This window comes from Euleptes europaea, chromosome 2 (genome assembly GCF_029931775.1).
Source record: "Euleptes europaea isolate rEulEur1 chromosome 2, rEulEur1.hap1, whole genome shotgun sequence".
NCBI lineage: Eukaryota > Metazoa > Chordata > Lepidosauria > Squamata > Sphaerodactylidae > Euleptes > Euleptes europaea.
In genome coordinates, this window is record NC_079313.1 from 117598201 (window position 1) to 117623112 (window position 24912).

At 41.7% G+C, this 24912-nt stretch overlaps 1 protein-coding gene across 1 annotated transcript in view; it reads left to right on the forward strand.

Moving 5' to 3' along the window:
• ARFGEF2 (ADP ribosylation factor guanine nucleotide exchange factor 2) overlaps positions 1-24912 on the forward strand; it is a 51899-nt gene that overhangs the window by 14563 nt on the left and 12424 nt on the right. The window contains exons 6-22 of the mRNA XM_056844199.1: positions 116-335; positions 2751-2822; positions 3144-3307; positions 6036-6166; positions 7560-7794; positions 8041-8140; positions 9189-9328; positions 10518-10626; positions 11324-11525; positions 12370-12481; positions 13329-13534; positions 14949-15033; positions 16384-16555; positions 18574-18725; positions 19504-19632; positions 20446-20604; positions 23999-24146. Of these exons, the coding sequence (XP_056700177.1) occupies positions 116-335; positions 2751-2822; positions 3144-3307; positions 6036-6166; positions 7560-7794; positions 8041-8140; positions 9189-9328; positions 10518-10626; positions 11324-11525; positions 12370-12481; positions 13329-13534; positions 14949-15033; positions 16384-16555; positions 18574-18725; positions 19504-19632; positions 20446-20604; positions 23999-24146 (2536 nt within the window). The remainder of the gene's footprint in view (positions 1-115; positions 336-2750; positions 2823-3143; positions 3308-6035; positions 6167-7559; positions 7795-8040; positions 8141-9188; positions 9329-10517; positions 10627-11323; positions 11526-12369; positions 12482-13328; positions 13535-14948; positions 15034-16383; positions 16556-18573; positions 18726-19503; positions 19633-20445; positions 20605-23998; positions 24147-24912) is intronic.

Sequence of the window (24912 nt, forward strand, 5' to 3'; positions counted from 1 at the left end):
AACCCATCGTACTTGAAGTGTGCTCTGGTATTTGGCCTTGCCCTTTGCTATTATACACTGTTTTGCTAGATACTGTGATGTACACTGAAGGAGCATCTCTACCTTGGTTTTTTAGATACAAGAGGCTAGAGAACTAGAAAAAACAAATCAACAAAAATGTCATTCCCCCATAATTTATACTGCGTCAGGGTCTCCAAAGATTGGCCGATTGCAACATAATCTGCAGGAGAGCAAACCTTCAACTCCTGTTAAAGCAGACCTGACTAATGGTGAGCCAGAAAGTACAGAAAATGGAGAGCGGAAGCCAAAGAACGATCTGACTCCTCCAATATTCGGTAAATAAGCTTGTGATGTTTGTACTGACTTAAAGTAAAATGATTTGTTTAGACGGAGAATGCTGACTTATACTTCCTCTCAGGAGACTTTTGCCTACCTTGGAGCTTTGATAGTGTTCATTTTAACAATCGTTATGATGTTAGTTTTTCTCCTATTGTAGTTTTAACCTACTCACCAAGAACAAGCAAAATTGCCTCTAATCCTTGTTGCTATACACGTTGCAAGTCACAAAAGCTTTTGGAATGGATAAACTTCAGTTCATCTGCTAGTAAGCTAGTAGATTTAATTCCCGCCTACTGCTCTGAAATTAGTACACCAGCTATTTCTCCAGTCCTAATAATTCAAAATGGTGCAGTTTCTCCATACATGCAGTCAATAGAGTCTGATAGTTTCCTCCAAGCTTTTTGGTGTCAAATATGAAGTGAACAGTATTTGGCAATTTTTTTAAAAAAAATGTTTGCGTGGGGAATAGGTGGCCGAGGAGAAAAATGGAAAATGAGATCGAAATGTTATTACTCTAGCTTCACCAACTATTATTTGATTTTCAGTACTATATTTGGAACTATGATACAAGCTGTGTAGCCTTTCTGGAGACTGTTAGTAGGGAAAATTGTTATAGATGTGTAAACACATGGCAAAAATATAGCCATTATGTCAAAACTTTGAAAATTAGTAATTCATGCAGTAAGACATGAAGCAGATTAGGTGGAAATTATGCTTTGGTGTATTACATCTGGGTGGTATCTGGGATTGGAAACCTACTTATTAGACACGAACCTGCTGCTTCTTGTTTTTGTCTTATCACTAACATTAATCCTTTATTATCTCTGTTATGATATGAAGATGACTTAATTAAAAATCCAAGCCCAAACTGTCTGCTCCCTGAGTTTAACATTGGTTTCTTTGGGATGCCCAAATGCCCACTGTGCCTTCTAATAGTAACGAGCAGCAAACTACCACTGGGAAGTGAAAAATGTGTAGTGGTGGGGCCATTTCTAGTAGCCATTCTAGGTGACAAAAATGTCTTTGAAAATGATATTTGTGACCTTTATAAAACAGTTATCCGTACTGCAGTTCTTAAAACATGGTTCTTGATACCACAGTGAAAATAGAAGGCTTTCTCCAGCCAATGCCAATGAATGCCAAATTAAGAGTTAACACCAAAACTTTCCTCTGAATAGCAATGTATTGATCTGGCTGCCCATTTGTTTCTGGGCAGACTTCAAAGTGCTAGTTTTTATGTTTTAAGGCCCTAAATGGCTTGGGGTCAGGGGTCTTGAAGGAGTTCCTCCTCCCTTAATGTCTAGCCTGCCAGCTAAGGTCTTCCTCACAAGCCCTGCTCTCTGTGGGCCCCCTTTCAGAGGTGAGGTGGGTGGAAACCAGAGACAGGGCCTTGTCACTGATTGCCTCTCACCTGTGGAATGGTCTTCCCCTTAAGGCTCCTTAAGGGCACCTGGCACCTGGGCTACTCTCCTTTTTACCCAGGCTTTTAATTAAGGGCTTGAAATTTTAACATCATTTTTATGGTCTGCTTTTAGACTAGGAGTAGTGTGAGACTCATTTTAAGCTGATCCTTTTTTGATTCCTCTGGTTGGGGTTTTTAATGGTGGGTTTTAATTAACTTTTATGATGTTACTTTTTATGATGTTTTTGTAAGCTGCTGTGGGCAGCTTCCCTGTAGAAATGCGCTAGATAAATAAATAAATTGGCCTGAATATTTCTGATCAGTTCTTGTAAGTTATCTGGGCTGTGTGACCGTGGTCTTGGTATTTTCTTTCCTGACGTTTCGCCAGCAGCTGTGGCAGGCAACTTCAGAGGAGTAACACTGAAGGACAGTGTCTCTCTGAGAGAGAGTGCTATCAGTACTTTCCAGTACTTTGTGCTATCAGTACTTTCCAACTGACCTGTCTGAGATTACTAAAATAAGTATTCATGGGAAAATATATAGTAAAACGTTTGTTTTCGTAGCCTCTTTAGAAGAAGAAACAAAAAAGCAGGCTGCGCCTGAATTGCGTAGAATGGCATCTGAGCTGGAAACTGTAGCCCCTGCCTCTCCTGGTGGTATTAATGAAAATGCACAAGCAAATGGGATTCCAGATGATAGACAGTCTCTCTGAGAGACACTGCCCTTCAGTGTTAATCCTCTGAAGATGCCTGCCACAGCTGCTCGCGAAATGTCAGAAAAGAAAATACCAAGACCACGGTCACACAGCCCAGATAACCTACAAGAACCTATGAACTCTGACCGTGAAAGCCTTCGACAATATTTCTGATCAGCTTTTCCTAACCAGAGGTTCATGCTGGCCTTGCCTGTGAAGTGGTGTCTTGTGTAACTTAATTCTTGAAAATATCTTTTAAACAAAAAGCAAAATTGGAAACATTTTCAAATGACTTCTTGGTATATATTTTATCAGAAGAAGAAACTGATGGATGCAAACAAATTATTAAAGAAATCTTGGAGGATGTGGTCACTTCAGCTGTTAGAGGTAAAACTTCTTTGGGGGAAGTCTCTTGCTTTCTTCATGCCTTTAAGGAAATAGCCTCTTTCCCCCTAAACTATAGATCTTGAATTTCTTAAATAAGAAAACAGCTAGTGCCTTCCACTTATAGGGTTCTATATTAGACTTGTAACCTCTTATCTCTGTCATAAAACAGGAGAAGCATAATCTAATTCTTTAGCAATACTTTGTGCTATCAGTACTTTCCAACTGACCTGTGCTATCAGTACTTTCCAACTGACCTGTCTGAGATTACTAAAAAAATAAGTATTCATGGGAAAATATATAGTAAAACGTTTGTTTTCTTAGCCTCTTTAGAAGAAGAAACAAAAAAGCAGGCTGCGCCTGAATTGGATAGAATGGCGTCTGAGCTGGAAACTGTAGCCCCTGCCTCTCCTGGTGGTATTAATGAAAATGCACAAGCAAATGGGATTCCAGATGATAGACAGTCGGTCTCTTCCACCGATAACCTGGTAGGATTCATAAGTGTGCAGTGAACTTAGTTTAAGCTCCTGACTTTCTTGGAGGGATTGGTAGGAGCTGGAGAGAGATGAAATGACACTAGAATGTTTGAAAGGCATAGCTAAAAATAACTTCATAATGCATTACAACCAAAACCAAACATGTTTCATCAGGATTGTTCAGGATTGAGTGTATCTCTCGTGTGAAGCTTGAAAAAGGTTTGTATTGTAAACAGGGCATTTTTATTATCTTTTGTATCAAACACAAACTTTTTTTTATGTTCAGCAATTATAGTCCACCTTTCTCAAGAAGATTCAAGGCAGATTTATTCACCTACACCATCTAGTACCAAATTCCACCATGACATATTAGCTATTGTATAGGAAGTAGTTATCAAAGCTGAATATTGCCTGAATTCAGCTAAACGATTTGTGTGCAAAAGTGGTCTTTCACACACATTATTCTCTTGATAAGGAATCATGGGCTTATATTATAGAAATAATTATGAAATATTGTTAGTATTATTATTAAGTTTATACCTCGCCTTTCCTGGCCAACACTGGGCTCAGGGCAGCTTCCAACATAATATACAACTTCCAACATAATATACAAGTCCACAATAGCCATGCAGATTAGCTTTGGATTTCACACATTAACAGATCACTTCAGGATACAATGGTTCCATATTAACATACCACACCCTCATTAGCACATTATCTTGATACTTACAGGACAATGATTAGCACATTACCTTTGATACTTTTTGCAGGACAATGATTCAGCTCAAACCTAACCCCTTTCTGACTATATATTACTCTTCTTACACACTTGACACTGTCCTTCAGTGTTACTCCTCTGAAGATGCCTGCCACAGCTGCTGGCGAAATGTCAGGAAAGAAAATACCGAGACCACGGTCACACAGCCCGGATAACCTACAAGAACCAACTCTAATTACATCAATAAAAGACATACCATGTTAAAACTGAAAAACTAAACTCAGTTTAAAACAAAAGAGGTGCCCAAATTCAATACCCTGATAAGTCTGTACCAAGGAGGTTGGCAAGGAAGGAACTCTGCGAAGCAAGAAAGGAACTCCAGGGGGCCCACCGGCCAAGGCCAGGGGGACAAACAGTATCAGGGTGGAGAAGGCACCGAAGTTAAGGTCAAAAAGGAAGGACAGGGAATATAGGGAAGAAGGGGAGGGGAGGAAAGGACAGGGAGGCCAGCTGATTTACAATTGTATCAGGTCTTCTCCCTTCCACAATGTCTCAATGGCTTAGCAGATCTAATCCTGATCTATCAAACTCCCAGTGAGCAGTCTGATGAGGTTTTTATGTGCTACGGTTGCACACGTCCATGCTCTCGTGATTTGGAGATTATAGCAAGAATGCCTGCATCATTCTGTTACAATGCTACCCTATTTCCTGCAGATATGAGTATCCAAGGCTGCCAATTTGCATGTGTAATATTTGTTTTTAATTGGTTAAATTAACCAGATGGTTAGTTGGGTGATATGGTTAAGCAACTTGTTTGGCAGAGGGCTGATAAAATGTTTCTCAGACTGCGTATGTGTTAAAAATGGGTGAAATTCACAAATTCTAATACATCTTTAAGCTGATCTTTTCATGAGCTAAACTAGCTGTTAACCCTTATTCATAGTGCTCTTTTTGAAAGCTAACGGGTAGTTCAGATGGAACACCAAAACATGGCTTAGCAATGTGTGAATGAACCCTGAGTTCCTGTATTGATTTCCCTCCAGTCATGCAGTTGGAGTTGATTAATGATTGTGAGTCATCACACACCATTGTTTGGTGTTGCATCTGAATCTCCAAATGATGGGTTGCAAATCAACCCATCATTTGGCCAACCAGATTGCAAATCAACTTCACCAGTTGCAAACTGTAGTGTGGGGGCTAGAAGGCAATGGTTTGCATTAAAATGAAATTCACTGATTCTGACTGCATGAGTTGGGGAGAGAAGAGGAACACGCAAGCACAGGGCTGGTTCATACAGCTCCAAATCGTGGATTCATGTTATGTCTGAGCCATTCCGAAGCCTCAGCTGAATAACTTTGTAGTGCTCTTAAATACAGTAAATGACTGCTTAAAGTTGTTGTTTTTCCCTTTGTTTCTTTGTCAAGGGCTATTGTGCTTATTGTGTAGCCAGATTAGTTGAGTTCTTTAGTTCTCTGACAATGTAAACAGTGTTGCTGTTGGGCTACAAATACTACTTTCTCTCCATTATAACCTCAACACTGTAGGCAATATCCTGCTTCTAAACGTCTGTATATTCTATAGCTGATGTTCTAGCTATTCCACATGAAGCCTGCTGGGTGACTTTGGGCTAATCACAGTTCTTTACTTTAATTGTTATTATGGTCTTTGACCAGAAAATACATACTCACATACATAAAACTTTAAAGTGAAGACAAAAGCAATTTTTGATAGGATAACACCGAAGGACTAATTCATGATAACAGTAAAACCGTTTAGCCACTTATATAATTCCAATAACAATAGAGTCAATAAATGAATCTGTAAAAGCTAAAATAAAAATAATAGTCACAGTTCTCTCCTAACTTAGCCCCACCTACCTCGCAAGGTGTCTGTTGTGGGGAGGGGAAGGGAAGGCGATTGCAAGCCGCTTTTACTCCTTAAAGGTAGAGAAAAATGAGGTATAAAAACCAACTCTTCTCCTTCTTTTACTTCTTCTAATAGTTTTCCGACTTTGCATTTTAGGAAACAGATGTCCCCGGACCACAGGCAGCTGCCAAGTTCTCCCATATTCTTCAGAAGGATGCCTTCCTTGTGTTCCGGTCACTGTGCAAGCTTTCGATGAAACCACTTGGTGATGGACCACCAGATCCCAAGTAAAAAAGATAAATCTTCCTGAGTTGTACCCTATCCAGAATGCTTAATATCAAGATGAATGAACAAGATCAAACCCTTGTTGGCAGCTTGGTTTTAACTATCCGTGCACTGTAACTGGTTTGGAAAAGCCAAACAGTGGGCAGTCTGCAGAAGGCACATGGAAGTTTCCTGCAGTTCCCTCTGGCCTCTGGAAAAATCGCTCCTGGGGTCACTGGATTGGCAGAGAGAAACAACTGTGAGGGTATGTAGGCTGGAGTGAGAAAGGACAAAGGTGTTAAATTGCCCTCTCCCCTCAGTGGAGCTGTGTGCGTGGAACGGGAAGAAGTAGCAATTTCAACTCCTTATCACTTCTCACTCCCCAACCCAAGTGCCTGTTCTCCATGTCGATTCCACAACTTTGGGGTTTATACCTCCAGAGGTCAAAAATTGCCACAGCAATGGAGAGGAACTCAGGAGAACTACGCCTTCCACCTGTGGTGTGGTAGGATTCTGTCTGTTGCCATATAAAAAAATGATACTCTGTGGGGAAATCAATTTATAATGAATATGCCTTGTGGCTGCTTTGTCATGTCATTGATGCTGTTAATGTTCCCCATTAATGAAACTGTTAAGTTATGGTTTTCCAAATAACAATGGCTGGTTCCAGGCCATGAGACAGTTTCTGAGAAATTCCAGTGGGGCCAACTTGGCTTTATAGACTCAAAGAATTTGTGTGTTATTCCTGCTTCCCACAGAAAATAAAGACCTGTGTATGTTGTATGGGTAGTTGCTGTATGTGGAAAAGAGAAATATGTATAGCACCTTTAAAAAAAGGTAAAGGTAGTCCCCTGTGCAAGCACCGGGTCATTACTAACCCATGGGGTGACATCACATCCTGACGTTTACTAGGCAGACTATGTTTATGGGGTGGTTTGCCATTGCCTTCCCCAGTTGTCTACAGTGGGTACTCAGAAGGATGGAAGGCTGAGTCAACACTGAGCCGGCTACCTGAAACCAACTTCCATCGAGATTGAACTCAGGTTTGACTGCAGTACTGCAGCTTACCACTCTGCACCACGGGACTTTTTAAATAGCACCTTAGGGGTATTTATTTAAAATATTTATATTCCACCTGTCTTCCCATCTAGCTATCATATAGATGATAGAAGGCAGAGGAGCCTGAGGTATTCTTGAATGGTTGCTTTGTTTCTTGTAATGGAAAATGGATGAAGGTTTTCATGGGGTCTCAGTAAAAGGCATACAAGTTTTGATAACACCCTTCAGTGGAACAGGAATGGCTGAAGAACACATCTATTATTGAACACTGAGGCACAGTCCAGAACAGACAGAAGCAATTTGTAACAGAGCAGCACAAAGAGTTTGTGACTCGACTCTCCTCCTTACTATTTTCAGGTCCCACGAGCTGCGCTCCAAGATCGTGTCCCTGCAGCTGCTTCTCTCAGTTTTGCAAAATGCCGGCCCGGTCTTCCGGACGCATGAAATGTTTATAAATGCAATCAAGCAATATCTCTGTGTGGCATTATCAAAAAACGGGGTGTCTTCTGTTCCTGATGTCTTTGAGCTGTCTCTTGCCATCTTCCTCACCCTTCTTTCTAACTTCAAGACCCATTTAAAAATGCAGATTGAGGTAAGAAAGCTTTCCTGTCTCTATGTACTTGGTAGTCTTTCTGTTGTATGAAAAAAAAAGGAGATGGCATTGCTTTACATATTACGGTCTCAATGTATTTATCAATTTGGTATATTATCTAGTTGAAAATAAGTGATGAATGGTTTCTTGTAATAGATGACTGTACTCAGAAAAAGATAGGGAGGTACTCAGACTATAGACTCATGTCTTAGAGATCATATCTGTATTTCCCTTTGCTTTTGACAGGTATTTTTCAAAGAAATCTTCTTGAACATTTTAGAAACCTCTTCCAGTTCCTTTGAACACAAATGGATGGTGATTCAGACCTTGACTAGAATTTCTGCAGGTATTTCATTTTAGAAATAAATAACTTCACATCATTGAGAGGCTATTTTCATTGTGTAGTTGTTTAGAATATAAATTTAGAAGACAATCTGGAAGGAGCAGAATACAGTGGGTTGGATCCAGAAAAGTGGATACAGTGGGTTGGACCCAGACAGCTTCTCCTCTCAATTTTGCCCAATTCCCCTCCTTACTCCCATCCCACATGGCTTTTATCCATGCACCTCCAATGATTCCCAGCATAGCCTTTTCCACAAGAGGAAAATGTGGTTGAATCCAGCCTGATACAAATATCCATCTCTCTAAGTTCAGTTGGACAAAAAGACCACTCATGTAGAATCCTCGAAACAGGTGATGGAATATGTGCTTGAGGTATTTCCTAGACACACCTGCCAGGACCAGACAATACACCCCTGAGCTATGAGGGTGGTTGGTCAGAGGGAAACAGGAGGGAATAAGAAGTTAGTTGAAAGTTCCAGAAAGATCTGCAGAAGGTAGAACACAAAGAAATGAAATTCGCTAAGGAGGGGCTTTTCATCATTATAATTTTCTTTTTTATAATTTTTATAATTTTCTTTCTGTCTGGCCCCTATGCCCTTCCTGGGTCCTCAGGGCAACTTCTTTTGTGGTTGGACTCCTTAACCAAGGGGTGCTACCTAATGGAGAATTTCTCTCTATGGGGAGGATGTGCTAGTCCTTCTCTTCCTGCCCAAAGCTCCCAGGGGAAATTCAGGAACTCAGAATTGGCCCTAGCCTATTCTGGAGGGGAAATTGTAACCAATCCTGAAGAAGGGGACAGGAGCCTGGAGAAATGCCTCTTCCCTGAGAGCTCAGGGTGCATTTCCGGGGGAGGGGGGAGAGGAGGAAATATATGTTTTTAAAAAATTAAATTCTAATGTCTAGTATAGACTGTTTGTCCCTACCCTACCCTTCATTTGTCCCTATCCTATATATTTCCTAAATTAAAAAATGGAAAATAGCCCATTAGTTGTGAAGTGTTGTTGGCTTTGTGCACTGTTCCCAGGCAATTGAATTGTCATCTTTTGTTTCAGATGCCCAATGTGTAGTGGACATATACGTTAACTATGACTGTGATTTGAACGCTGCTAATATTTTTGAACGGCTAGTAAACGACTTGTCTAAAATTGCGCAGGGACGGAGTGGACATGAGTTAGGAATGACACCTCTACAGGTAAGTCTTTTACAGCAATAGCCTGTGCAGAGTTTCACTGTCTAAGCCCATTGAAATTAATGGACTTTAGACTGGAGTAACTCTATTTATTGCACTGCTAGAGACATTAGCATTTAGTACTATTGATTCCTTGAATTAATATCTTCTAGTTCTTCTGTTAACTTATGTAGCTTGTTCTTAAAGATAGTTTTCAGTTTATTACTTGGGTTAGAACTTTGTTTTAGACTCGATGAAATGTAATGTAGATGATGGTTATGATTCATGTGTGGGGCAGGGGGTTGGGGAGGAAGCCCCACACTTGCATAGCCTACCTTCAATCCCTAAACCCTGGTTAACCATATGTTTACAACAAAATCATAGTCTATTGCTGGATTTCTGATTGGTAACTCCTATATCCACATAAAGTTATGATTCTACTTTGTGGCTCAGTTCAGACATCATGCCAAACTCCAAGGCTTAACCATGGCTTAGTTAGACATGCATTAGCAGAACATGGTTCTTGATTGACTGGCAAAATTATAAACCATGGTTTGAATTTGGCATGCTGTCATGTTTGGTTCACGGCCGTGTTTATGTTAACTGTAGTTTGGGATGATGAACCATAGCGAACAAGCTCTGCTTCTGGAGGCTGCTGAATCTAGAAACTAGAGTCTTAAGCGCATAGAAAAGAAAATCAGGGAAGCAGATCTAAACTGTGTTTTTCCCCTCTATATTTGGAAGTTCAGGCTGTGGTTTGCCTTTTCAATTATACCTATTCCATTCCATATTCCATTCCATATTCCTATTCCATTCCATATTCTGAGAGCTAGTGTGGTGTAGTGGTTTGGAGTGGTAGACGCTGATCTGGAGAACCGGGTTTGATTCCCCACTCCTCTACATGAGCGGTGGAGGCTATTCTGGTGAACTGGATTGGTTTCCCCACTCCTACACATGAAGCCAGCTGGGTGACCTTGGGCTAGTCACACACTCTCAGCCTCACCTACCTCACAGGGTGTCTGTTGTGGGGAGGGGAAGGGAAGGTGATTGTAAGCCGGTTTGATTCTCCCTTAAGTGATAGAAAAAGTCGGCATATAAAAACCAACTCTTCTTCTTCTACTTCTTCTATTCCTTTAATCCTTGGTACCTGAAGTCCTTGGCCTGTTGATGGTATAGTTGCTCCTTTTTTGTTTTGTTTTTTATTTCTATACAGGAACTAAGCCTAAGGAAGAAAGGTCTTGAATGTTTAGTCTCTATTTTAAAGTGCATGGTAGAATGGAGCAAAGACCTGTATGTGAACCCCAACCATCAGGCCAGCCTCGGTGAGATACTGCTGTGGTTTCTGTATCCAAAAGCGTACTTAAAATAAGGGCGCAAGTGATCTTCTGGCTATCTTCCAACATGTTCCAAAGGCCTGATTTTAGAAAATTTGTCTTCTATCATCCCAGTGTGGGAATTTCTGGGACAAGCTTTGTGATGTGACTTTAAAAAAATACTAATACTAAAGAATACTGAGCAAAGATATACATCAGGAAGCAACTGGGGCTTATATAGATGGCAGCTGCATAAGACCTATCCTTATGAAAAACAGGTACCCTTTGCCCTGATGTACCCCATATTCACTGTACAAATACAGTTGGCCCTATGCAGTGGGCCTGCAAGAAACTTGTGGAGAAACTTAGGCTTGGATTCTCTTTAGAATTTCTGCAGGTGAAGGGTTGGGGGGCAGTTGTCACCAATTTTGTCCTGGGGATCCCTCATCAACCAGGAGCAGCATTGCAAGGGGTGTTTTGGACTGCTGCTTGGGGGTGGGGGTCCACAAAAATTGCCCCCCTTGCATCTGTAGAAATTCTAGGTGGAATCCAAACCTTTAGGAGTTAGTAAACCGAGGGACTAGATGCCTTTTTGGTCTCTTCTAGATCTAATTCCGTTATATAAAATTGTCAGTGTCTGGTTTTCTGCCCACTTATTTTGTTAAATCACTTAATTTAAATAAATGTCCTTCACTTTCACTCGTAGGTCCTGATAAGTCTTCCGACCAGGAGATGGGTGAAGGCAAGTGTTTGGAGATGGGAGGAAGAAGAAGCAGTGCGAGCTCCTTAGATTCAACGGTTTCCTCGGGAATTGGGAGCGTGGGCACCCAGACCGCTCTTCACGACGATCCCGAGCAATTTGAGGTCATCAAGCAACAAAAAGAGATAATCGAACACGGGATTGAATTGTGAGTTGGAGTCATTGTTTAAATAGAGTGAAAAGTGCATTTCTTATGGCTGTGTTTTTTATGGTTTGCTGGGTTTGCTTTATTACGTACTGCGAGAGGGAAACGGAAAGGAGGGTAAAGTGGCAAAGGAAGTAAAAAGAGAGGTGAACCCCATATTGGTGCTGTACGGGGAAATCAAGGCTGGAATCCTAAACACACTTACTGGGGAATAACTCCCATCCAACTCCGTGGAACTTATTTCTTGAAGTAAGATTTAGGATTGTGTTGCTGCTGTTATATAAAGTATCCTGTTGTAAATTCTTCAACTGGAATGTTTGAGACTCACCTCTCCTTTATTTTTCTTATGTGTTGTTTTAATATTATGCAGCTTAAAGAGAGACTGGCAAATTAATAACAAAATTCTCATAGGCCACTGATTATAGACTGTGATGAAGATTACAGTAACAAAAGGATGCTTCTGCTTGTTGCCTAGTTGGTTTAACATTTCTAGGCCCGTAGAGTTAGTTCTACCATAACAAATGAGGAATAGAAGTTTAAGAAAATTCTACATCTCTCTTGTGGTAGTAATTAAGACTTATTGAACTATCTTTGTACAGCTTTCCTCTAGTTCTGCTTTCTCTTCCTTGAGATTCTGTGCATATAAGAACTAATATTCCTTTTTTAAGAAATACTGTTGAAACATACTGTAGTATACTAAGTTTGGATTCAGGCACACGTTTTAAATCTGGTTTGCACTCCGTAACTTCTGAACGTGCATATTTTAGGATGTACATTTGTTTTGGCGTTTTAAAAGTACAAGTGACTTCTTTTCTGGGTCTGACTGATCTTTCCCTCCTCATCATAGGTTTAACAAGAAATCGAAGAGAGGGCTGCAGTACTTGCAGGAGCAGGAAATGCTTGGCGTAACAGTAGAAGATATAGCTCAGTTTCTGCACCAAGAAGAACGCCTCTGTTCTGTAAGGCTGGATCTTGCATTAACCCTCCTGCCATGTGATCCTTTTAACAGTGGTGTATATCTCTGTGCACTTCCCACAGAATATTACCTGAGGAATGTGTGTGTTTGTGGGGGGGCTGTGTGTGTAAATATTACACCAACGAGCTTGCCGATCATATTTTAGCTACTTCCTTCTGCAGGAGCAAGAGCAATATTATTTAATGGAGGGACAAGTGTGCTTTATTGCTTGTGGCTTCATAGGGCTTGTTAACACGCCATACAGTTCTTATTTACAACTTTGTTTAAAATTCAAATGTCAGGCGTGTTTTGAAATGGTAATTCTGCTTTTAAAATACAAATTCTGTAGAAGGTGTCTTTTTCAAATTTAATTGAAGTGGACTGAAGGCAAAAGAGTTCTGTATGCATTAGGAGCGTCTGGTGTAATCGCCTTTCTGCAGGTTGGTGCTGCATTGAAAAAGCAGCTGACGCGAGTTCTTGAGTTACTTGTGATGTCTTTTGACGATGCTGAGCTTTGAAGAAGAGCGCAGAGGATGGGCAGGGGCTGGGAAGAAGAGCAGTCCCTTGGGGAGAATGAACATACATGATCAGGTTCCAATAAAGCCATTGTACTTTAGATTTCTTGCTTCTCTACAGAGAGCACGTGAAAAGAAGCCCCTTCACAAGGCCTAGTTTCCATTGATGGCTTTGAACGTTGTGTTGGTACTGATGGTGAAACATGATGATTTGGTTTCATAATATGTTTTGTAATAGTGAGAAGCAAATTGTCAGTGTCAGTTGCTCGAAAATGTTTCACAAATGCTTTTTTCTTTCCTTTTCCATGTCGTTTTTGTCTTCCTTTCTGTTGTCAGAGCCAAGTGGGAGATTTTCTGGGGGACAGTAGCAAGTTTAACAAGGAAGTGATGTATGCCTACGTAGACCTGCTTGATTTCTGCGGAAAGGACTTTGTCTCCGCTTTGCGTATATTTCTGGAAGGATTTCGGTTACCTGGTGAAGCCCAGAAGATTGATAGACTAATGGAAAAGTTTGCTGCTAGATATATTGAATGCAACCAAGGGTAACTTGAAACTCATTGGGCAAACCATCATTGAAACAAGTTCATCTTTAGAAATCTCAGTTCAGAGTAGATTGATTACCCTTGATTACAAGCATTCTAAGCAGGATGTCCAGGCAGAAAGTACATTTGTAGTTATTTAAAGTAATTTTTAAAATGACCATGTGTTATACTTATTTTACTTAAATAGGCTGTGGTCAGCCATGTATGAATTCTTCAAATCAACAACATATATTCTAAAAACATGAACTTTTTGTGGCCAAACTCTAGAATGCTTAGAAAATTAGAGGGTCTGGCATCTAGGTTCAAATCTCCATGCTGCCATGAAGCTTCCTGTATAACCTCAGGCCAGTCACACAGTCTCAGCCTAACCTGTCTTGCAGGGTTGTTGTGAGAATAAAATGAGACTAGAGGACCATTCTTGCCTCTCTGGAGGAAAGAATCGATTAAAAAATGGGCTAGGTAGATACAAAAATCTAGTTGTAGTTGAGGAGAAACTTGTTTATTACTTTTATATTGCATCTATTAGTCACTATGAGACATTGAATTCCCTATGAACTCAGGCTGAGTGTTGCTGCAGATTCTTAACACTTGATATTTGGCAGGTAGAGGACTTCTCTCTAGGGGTGTGCATTCAGCTACAGCTGAACCATTTTTTTTTTAGCAGTAAAAAAAATGACGGCAATCAAAGGGAACTGGAAAAGCAGATCCCAAATAATGCTGGATTTTTTGGCATTATTTGGGACTGCTTTGGCCCCGCTGCCATTTTCCCCCTCTCTCCCCCCTGCTTCTCCCCTTACTTACCTGCAGGCTGAGTCCTCACTGCCGCCACCTCCGAAGTTCAGAGGCAGGGGTGGCATTCTAAGCGCTGGGCCGCCTCCACGAAGTAGGGCTGTGCACCATTACCCCCCCCCCCCAGTATTTTCCAAGTTTGAGTTTATTAAAAAATTTCAATTATTTGGAAAAGCTGAATTCTTTACATTCGGCTTTTCTGGATTTTCAAAAATTTCCAGGTTTAATAAACCCGAATAAATACCAGGGGGGGAATGGTGCACAGCCCTACTTCGTGGACTTTGGAGGTGGCCAGTGCTTAGATTGCTGCCCCCGCCTCTGAACTTCTCTCCTCCCCCACTTTGCTAAGATTGAATGCATACCATGACTTGGTCATACTCTGAATCCCTGAGCTTACAGAACTGTAGAAGTAGTGGGTCCCTGTTGACCTTTGACCATATCGATAGGAACATTGGGAGCAGCCGCCACCCACACCTGGGTGAGCCACTGAACTTACTCTTTTCATTAGGAAATGGTGGCGGTGGGATATTCCTAGAGGTTTCTCCTCTTAATTCGGATCTCTACGTGTAATGAGATGACTGAGCAAGATATAGGGTTCTAAAAATCTGTTTTCATTTCTTTCCAGACAAATTCTCTTTGCTAGTGCTGACACTGCCTACGTTTTAGCATATTCTATTATCATGCTGACAACAGACTTGCACAGTCCTCAGGTATACTTTTTAAAATGTTACTAATAAGATGTGGAAATTGCTTCCCCTGCACCCCTTAGCTCTTTCTTTTTCTGTTTCTCCTCCTCCTTGTGGCCGCCAGAGCGTTCTGTTGCCAAAGCAACCCCTCCCAGTGGCAAGGTCTCTGCTTCACATTGTGCGCTTGGCATTCTGCTGTGGGTGTTAGTTCTCTCTGCCAAGCATCACCTAATTCTGATTGCCCATCACAGAGCATGAGGCAGTGGTCTCATTCTTGTGGATCAGTTGTCTCAGTAACCCAAAATGGTGACCAAGATCTGGTGAGATGTTATCGTGAGAGCTCAGTCAGCAAGGAAATCTGTGGTTTCTTCTTGCAATGTCCGTGCATGTACATATATCATTTTTTATTTTGGTTTTTTTTTTTTTTTAGGTAGCCCTCTTTAACTTTTTGTATTTTTCTGCAAATCTGGGGGTCTTTTTCTGAGTTTGCTGAAACTTGCAACATAGTCCTGTGTGAAAGAAGGTGGTAAGGGGAGACATGATAGAGATCTATAAAATTATGCATGGTATGAAGAGAGTGGACAGGGAGAAGCTTTTCTCCCTTTCTCATAATACTAGAACATGGGGTCATCTGGTGAAGCTGGAGGGTGAGAGCTTCAAAACAGATAAAAGGAAGTATTTTTTCACACAACACATAGTTAACTGTGGAACTCCCTGCCCCAGGATGTGGTAATGGCTGCCAACTTGGAGAGCTTTAAGAGGGGAATGGACATGTACATGGAGAAGAGGATTGTTCATGGCTACTAGTCATGATGCATACCTATTCAGGATCAGAGGAGCATGCCTATTATATTAGGTGCTGTGGAACACAGGCAGGACAATGCTGCTGCAGTCGTCTTGTTTGTGGGCTTCCTAGAGGCACCTGGTTGGCCACTGTGTGAACAGACTGCTGGACATGATGGACCTTGGTCTGATCCAGCATGGCTTTTCTTATGTTTCTTATGTAGTCCCTGTTTAGCTAGCATGGTGTTGTGACTGGCTCGTCGGACTAGGATTCAGGAGGCCCAGCTTCAAATCCCCTCTCTGCCGTGGAGGTTCTGTCAGTGACCCTGGGCCAGTCACTTTCTCGCAGCCTGACCTTCCTCACAGGATGGTTATGACGATAAATTGAAGGAGAGTAATGCTGTAAGCCTCTTTGGGTCCCCATTGGGGAGAAAAGTGGACCATAAATATCTAAAATAAAATAAACAGTAATATGTGTTTTGTGGAGTTAATCTGCACTGTATGGGCGAAGCACGTGGCTGGCAGTTAAATAGATGTGTCTCTGTACTGTTCTGAAAACTCGTCTACTGAAGTTCCCTTTTTGCCTTAAAGGTGAAGAATAAGATGACAAAAGAGCAATACATAAAAATGAATCGTGGCATCAATGACAGCAAAGACCTTCCGGAGGAGTATTTGTCTACTATCTATGATGAAATAGAAGGGAAGAAAATATCAATGAAGGATACAAAAGAATATGCAATTTCAACAAAATCTACTAAGCCAAGTAAGATTTTAGCAGTAAACCTCAACCGATAACAAAACACTAAATAGCCGTGTCTTCTTTTCTTAGTGTACCTACTTCTGGCACACCGTAGAATTGGACTTGACCAAGGGATTTGAGTCCTGACTCAGTTCTGAAGCTCAGTGGCTGATTTTGGGCCAGTCACGCACATGCAGTCTAAACTACCTCACAGGGTTGTTGTGAGGATGAAATTATGTGTGTACTTGATCCCTGCCTTTCCTCCAAAAAGATATGAAATTATGGGACCTTAGAAAGAGAGTGGATTGGCATTCTGTGTAATTCGATCTTGCAGTGTAGTGGGGAGTTCAGACAACAGTCTTTCTAGCTCTACAATTCTGCATTTATGAAGCTTGGGTAGGATAGTTTCAACTGCCGCAACATACATTCCTATTCATGAAAGAGTAATACAGGAGATCATTAAACAAGGCATAAAGTAATATTTAGGTCACTTGGACTTCTATCTTACTATGTCCCAAATGTAAGCTCCCATAATACTGAAATGAGATTAAAACCCAACATTTGAAATGCCTTTCAGATCGCTGTTACACAGTAACAGTGGAGGGAAGGGGGTGGAGGTGGTATTGGAATATAAGCTGTATAAAACTGAAGCTTTATTTTAATGTGCCAATGGGCTGAGGCTCAGATAAGGGGAAGGTGTTAGCTGTACATTGTGGCTATTTGAAAGGGACACTACGCTGGCATATCAGGCCACCAGTCCTTCTGGGTGAAGTAAGTTATGTTAGACTAGGTGAGACTTCCATCCGTGGGGGCTCCTGTGCACTGTTGCAAATTCATTGGGTCTCTGTCTCCTGCCAGTCACAAACTATGAACCCTCATGTCACTGTATCAGTATCTGGAGCACGTGCTGGATGTGTGGGAATTACAGTGCAACTGAAGTGAGGCTGTTCACTGCCGCTGCCTGTAATTCTGCTATGAAACGGAGCTGCCAGCTGTTGCCTCAGCAGGACCCCTGAGTGATCCAACAAGTACAAAGCAGGTTGTACTGTATGGTGGAAGCAGGTTGTCCTGTATGGATGCTCTGAGCTTGATTTAACTCTGGTGAATTTCCCCCTCTGGTATGTCTCCAGAAAACAGGGCTGAGAGAAGCAGCAGGGGAAGAACCATAATACTGATAGCAACCATTGCATGTTCAAACACTGCAGATTTCCTTCAGTCCTGTCCATAGCTAAATGCACGATGGTGTTGCACAAGAGAAAGCGAGGGTGTGGAAGTCTATCCACTTTTTCCCTGAAATCTACAACAGAAGAAAGTCAGCCTGACACTGAAAAATGAAGCTTGTTTACAATTTTAAGACCTTTATTCCAAGCCACCAGCTTGGATAAACTCTCAGGAATTTTTTGCCCATGTAATGTGAGAGAGTGTACAAACTTGGGAAAGACATTGGCTACAAAGGACGCTCTACTTTTTTGGAATACACAGAATGGCGCGTTGGATCTCATATTGTGCACAAATGAAGAATTTTGACGTTAAAGAGAAGACTGCAACTTCAATATTACCGAGTCCCTTATTTTATAAGAATGATAATTTTTAATATATATATATATTAATGCAGCAATAAATATAGTGTTAACTGTGCATAATGAAAATATTAACATTTGATGATCTTCCAGTTTCCAAGAGGAAAACAACAGACATGAATTGGCTGGTTTTTGCCTTCTCAGAGCTGTTAGACTGGTAGACTCTGATGCCAGTCTTTTGCCTTCTCAGTGGGGAGCAGGGAAAAGAAACAAAGAGCAGATTTGACAGATGGTGACAGCCTTTTGTTCATGTCACTGAAACTCACCTGAGAACTACCATAAAGTATCTTTATATTCTTAGACTGTTTTATGCTCAGCACAAAATGTGAATGCCTTTAAGGTGCTTTAGGATATGGTAAGTAGTACCGTATTTGTTTGGAAGTCTGTACTGTGCATTGTCTAGAAATTAGGCCTGGAATTACCCGAATGACGTATTTTAATAGCTTCGTGTGTATTTCTTAGATGTAGCCAGTGAGAAGCAGCGACGGTTGTTGTACAACCTGGAGATGGAGCAGATGGCAAAGACTGCTAAAGCTCTGATGGAGGCGGTGAGCCACGCGAAGGCCCCTTTTACTAGTGCAACTCACCTGGATCATGTCAGGCCCATGTTCAAAGTGAGTATGGACTCTAAAGTCATGGGTGGCTTCCAGACATGCCAGATGGGGGGAAAATTCTGCATCTCTTGATATTTTGCAAAGGTGATGTAGCTATTCAAGGATCTGCAGTGATGAATTCCACGAGTGTGAAAAAGGGACTAGAAACAATGGAGTGACACAGTGTGAGAGCAGGTCGAAGATGTGTATGTGTGTTAAGTGCCATCAAGTCGCTTCCGACTCATGGTGACCCTATGAATCAATGTCCTCCAAAATGTCCTGTCTTTGACAGCCTTGTTTAGATCTTGCAAATTGAGGGCTGTGGTTTCCTTTATAGAGTCAATCCATCTCTTGTTGGGTCTTCCTCTTTTCCTGCTGCCCTCAGCTTTTCCTAGCATGACTGTCTTTTCCAGTGACTCTTGTCTTCTCATAATGTGGCCAAAATACGATAGCCTCAGTTTGGTCATTTTAGCTTCAGGCTTGATTTGATCTATAACCCACTGATTTGTTTTTGGGGGGCAGTCCACGGTATCCGTAACACTCTCCTCCAACACCACATTTCAAAGGAATCTACTTTCTTCCTATCCACTTTCTTCAATGTCCAGCTTTCACACCCATACATAGTAATAGGGAATACGATGGCATGAGGTGGGAGATACCTTAGATTTTTAAAAAATTATTGTGATACTCCTGATGTCACGTAAATGCGGATCTCTAAATTAGGTACTCGTCTAGGCCAAAACATAGTTGTAATTTTTATCAAACAAAATGTACAAACCCTTCTTTTCTTTTTTGTTAGCTCGTGTGGACTCCATTGCTGGCTGCTTATAGTGTCGGCCTTCAGAATTGCGATGACACCGAAGTAGCCTCGTTGTGCTTGGAAGGAATACGATGTGCTATCCGGATTGCCTGCATTTTTGGCATGCAGGTTGGTGCGTAGCAGGCTTACTAGATCTAGGATACTGGAGGCCAGTATTAGTGTTCCTGCTATTGCCAAAATGGTATTTGGTAGTAGTTTTATAGAAGTGTAGTTTTCTTATCCAGTTGCAGTAAATGGCCTCCCGAAGTATGACTAATTCAGCCTAAAAATCTAGATCTCAGAGCATTACATGTATTTAAACTAACGGAACTGAGAGCAGCGTTGCGACTGAGCTCCACTCTGCAGAGCGTTTACTCTTTTATTTTAGCCCTTTGTCTTTGTTTAGACTATTGTTTTATTGTTTTAATGCCCAGCCAGCTGGCTGGTGCCCATAAAGCTTCTTTGTATTTAAACTGTGCATGGGTCCAGACTAAACTGGCAATTGCTATCAATTCCCCCTTTCTGCTGTAGACCCCCGTGTCATTTCTCAGGGTCCCCTTTCCCCGAGGATCTCTATTTCATGAAGATCGGTGAGAAAAAGGAGGCAGGAAAGTTCCATTCTGCCACTGGAAAATTTAATCTGGATTTAACACAGTGCCTAGCAGCCTATTCTCAGAACAGATATCATAAGTAATGTTTAATTGTCTTTTCTTAAGGGATAGCACTTGTTTAGCCTAGTTTGGATGTATATTAAAAAGATTTCCCACCCACCCCAGCTATGTCATTCCACCTTATTCCCACTGTGATGACTAGTTCCACATCCCATTCCATTCAGATGCCCCCACATTGTTTAAAAATTGGGGGAGGGGGTCCTAAAATGTTCTACATCCTGTTAATTTTGTCCTGTTCACCCCTTGCTTATTTTTGCTTTTAATATTTTAGCTTGAAAGAGACGCTTATGTGCAAGCGCTTGCCCGCTTCTCCTTGCTGACCGCCAGCTCCAGCATCACAGAAATGAAACAAAAGAACATAGATACAATCAAGACTCTTATTACTGTGGCCCACACTGATGGCAACTATCTAGGGAATTCCTGGCATGAGGTAAACCCCATGTGAGATTTGGAGTGTGCTATCGGTTTTGCAGAAGACTTCCTGGATTAATCTGTCGATGATGGGGCCTAATTTAATCAGTGTCTGTGGCTGTAGAACTCCTGGTGAAAACATCCTGTTCCTCTGTTTATGTGTATGTCTTTTAAGGGAATGCTTTTTTGCAGAGCAGTTTTCTAACATGAGCCGCATAATGGTTTGGGTAGCTTTTCTAGCATTGTTCTTTACAAGTTTGGTGTTATCGCAACATGTTGAGTCATCACTAATGTTTAGTCTTGAGCTTGGTGCCTAAATTGCTGTCCAACAAAGCTAGCAGCACAGTTTATGCAAGCTCTGACAAGACTGGGCTAGTCAGAGCTAATCCGGGCTGCTGCTTTTTACATATCAATAATTAAATTCCCACTTACTCCAGCATTTTATGATTGAAATTAGATTCCTTGCTATTCCCTGCAGTGGGAGGAGGCAGCTCCCAGTCAGATTCTGACACAAAGGGCATAAACTCCCCACTCCTACACATAAGGCCAGCTGGGTGACCTTGGGCAAGTCACAGTTCTCTGAACTCTCTCAGCCCCACCTGCCTCACAGGGTGTTGTGGGAGGGGAAGGGAAGGTGATTGTCAGCCAGTTTGATTCTCCCTTAAGTGGTAGAGAAAGTTGGCATATAAAAACTAACTCTTCTTCTTCTTTTAAATGTCCCCCCCCCCACAACCAGGTTGCCATCATGTCAGGTTTGAAGTATTACAAATTTTGCAATCTCTGGATTTTTAAAAATATTCAGTGACCATCCAAGGAAGGGTACTTCTGAAGTAATTATCAGTCTTCCAGGAATATTGCTGTTTGAAGAATCTTGAGAGATGCATGTCAAATGAAAACTAATGTCTTCTGATCTACAGTTATGTTCTACTTACCGTAATAGCTCATTGGTGTCTTTGAAGTGCTGATCAATTCTTCCTGCTAATCCTCTAGAAAAACTACAGTGAAACAGGGGAATCGTTTTACATGTTCTCTACATATTAAGTAAATTTTAGTTCCAGAAAACATTGGGTGGTAGAAGTACTAACCACCGGAAACCTGTTAACATTAGCTGAGCCTAAATTAACATTATGTATAAGCCCAGTCTTTCTAAGAGCTGACTGGGCTTGTGCCGTGGCTCAGTGGTAGAGCATCTGCTTGGCATGCAGAAGGCCCTAGGTTCAATCCCTGGTATCTCCAGTTAAAGGAACCAGGCAAGTAGGTGATGGGACAGACCTCTGCCTGAGAGCCTGGAGAGCCGCTGCTGGTCAGAGTAGACCAGTGATGGTGAACCTTTTAGTGCCCAAACTGCAACCCAAACCCACTTATTTATCGCCAAGTGCCAATACAGCAATTTAACCTGAATACTGAGGTTTTCGTTTAGAAAAAACTCATACATTCACATATTTTGCCTTAAAAGAAAAACACAACAACAAAGCTTTCAATGATACAAACAACTTTTTATTGAAAGGTAAAAGTTTGCATTTGGCATGCATCTCTCCAGGACTCATCCTCTGCTCAGCCACCGGACATTATTGTACATAAGTAAACAATTATACTGTGCCTGAACCTCCTCAAGAAGTGCTTGAAACTGTCGACAATTCAGAGCACGAGCCATGATGTAATTCACCATTTTTGTGACATCTTTGAGGACATCGTCAAATTTTTTGAACAATTAATGTGATTTTTGCTGTTGGGTGCATGCTGATAATTTGTCTACCCTTGGCTCATACTTTGTAAGTTTGAGAGCAACACATGCAGCACTCAGGTCATCTGTTAGCCTGTTTCTGGTGTCAGATATGATATAATGCAAAGCTGGAAACAGCTGCTCACAAGCATAAGATGATCCAAACAAAGTAAGGAAAGCAATCCCAAGTGCTTTAATTGACTTAAAATTATTTGGCAGAGAATTCCACACTTTAAGGATTTCATTTTCAGAACTAACTGTGCTGTCCTTTGGCATACCTTCTATCTTCTCAAGTGTTTCACGCAGGTCATAGAATTTATTTTTCCAGCTAGAACTTTCTTGAAATTGTATTGGCTCCATTTCCAGATTTTCTAAATCTAACCAGTGTAGGCAGGAAAGGTCAAGTTCTTCAAATTTGGCTTTATCTGGAGAAGTAAGAAAACACAGGGTTGTCTCCATCTTACGGAACTGTAAAAATCTGTTACTAAAATTCACCTTTGCAGCTGCTACAATGCTAGAAAATTCCTTGTAGATTTCCTGATGGCTTGTAGGATTGTGTGCAAATTTTGTAGAATTTTCTAAATGCTTTTTTAGATGGGCGGGGCCCCAGACAAACTGAAGACGGGCGGGGCCCCGACAAACAGCTGAACTGCCCCGCAGCTCAGCTGAGAGGGGGGGCGTGGCAAGGTGCTTGGCCTAAGCCTCCCCGGTCCAAACTGAAGACGAGCGGGGCCCGACAAACAGCTGAGCTGCAGCCGCAGCTCAGCTGAGAGAGAGGAAGGGGCTTGCCCCGGGTGCAAGGAGAGGGAGGGCGTCAGCGCACGCTTGGGGAGCATGGGCTTGGGGAGAAGGAGCACCGCCCTCAGTGCCCTCACCACGGCAACACGGCACAGCCCTAGGCAGACTCGACGGCTCCACGCGTGCCCACAGAGAGGGCTCGGTGTGTCGCGGCGGCACGCGTGCCATAGGTTTGCCAACACGGGAGTAAACAATACTGACTTTGATGGACCAATGGTCTGATTAAGTATAAGGCAGCTTCATGTGTTCAAAACTCCTCCTTCAATGTTTTAATTAAAAAGGCGATCATCTCAGCTGAATATAGTAAAGTTTGTCATTCTTTATGCAGGCTTCCAAATGATCTTCACTTCTTTTCTATAGTTGCCTGTATTCTTTCATCTCGATGTGCATTTATCAGTAAAATTTACCTATTAGTATTTTAATGCTCTGGATTGATCTATACAACAAGCTCAAAATCAGACAGTGTGCCTTGGGGCTCCATACATTATCAATCTAACAGAAGTGTGCATATGGACTCCTGCACTTAGAGAGAAACTGATGGTTATAGGCCCTACCCTGGAAATATAGGGTCCTTGGCAACCTCTCCACAAGTGGCCCCTGCCAGTGGGATAGTGTCCCAGAGAGTGGTGGTAACTGTTTGGTACTCAGAGGTGTGGCCTAGGGGAGTATGTTTACATCAGAGCTGTGACCTGCTGTGAAAAGAGAGTGTAAAGGCCTCCAGCGAGCAGGTTCCCAAGGGGGTTATGTAGACCAACCTGTCTCTCAGTACTGAAGTGAATGGAGAAGTCTCATCCGTGTGGGGTTATGTGTTCGCACTGGAACTCTGTGGAGCTTCTGATCATGCAGCCTGCAGTTGTTCGCCCTGGTACTGAATTTGTATATATTTTGTTAGATCTTGAAATGCATCAGCCAGTTGGAGCTAGCACAACTCATAGGCACTGGTGTTAAAACACGCTACCTCTCTGGGTCTGGACGGGAGAGAGAAGGGAGCCTCAAAGTTTTCACATCTGGAGGTGAAGAGTTCATGGGGCTCGGCCGAGGTAAGAAGCAGATCCTTGGCTCTTTTCTCCAGGTTAATCGAATCCAGGTGTTCTGTCATTGTGATGAATGATTGGGTCCCTTTATTTCAGATTGCATCAATAACTTCTTTAGCCTTTAGTGCAGGGAGACTTGATATTACATAATTAACCATGTCAGTTCAATGAATTAAGCTAGTTTGAAAATTAAAGAATTGAGCGAGAGACTAATCCTCTGGATCAGTTAATAGAACGGGAGGGGGGGAGGTCTTCATTAGTGAACAGAGGATCCCTACACTTTTACATCACATAAGACGTTATATAAAGAGGATAAGCATAAATTATAAAATAGTAGATTGTTTACCCAGATATACCAGGTGCTTTACAATGTGCGCAGTATGTTTCTGTACAGTGTTTAAGTAAATTACTCCCTGAATCCAGGAAAAACTGGGTTCTGTTACTTGAATAAGGCACGGACACTTTTGTTTCCTTTACATAGGGTATTCTGTTGTATATGTAATATTACCTTGGTCTTCAAAAGTCATTGTGACCAAGATTTAGTAATGCTCCATCCTGTGGCGGTTCACACAGATGACATCACTAACATTTTTAAGTCTATGTATGTTTTTAAAGGAGGGTGAATAATCACAATACAAAAAGTGGCTACCTGTTTGCAAGTTGATGTTACAGGTGGGGTTCTAGGTCTGTTATGGTGGGTTTACGTAGCGTATTAAAATCAGAGCTAGACTTGTCCTCTTCTGGAAGCAGGCTGGCTTGTAAATAAATTAGT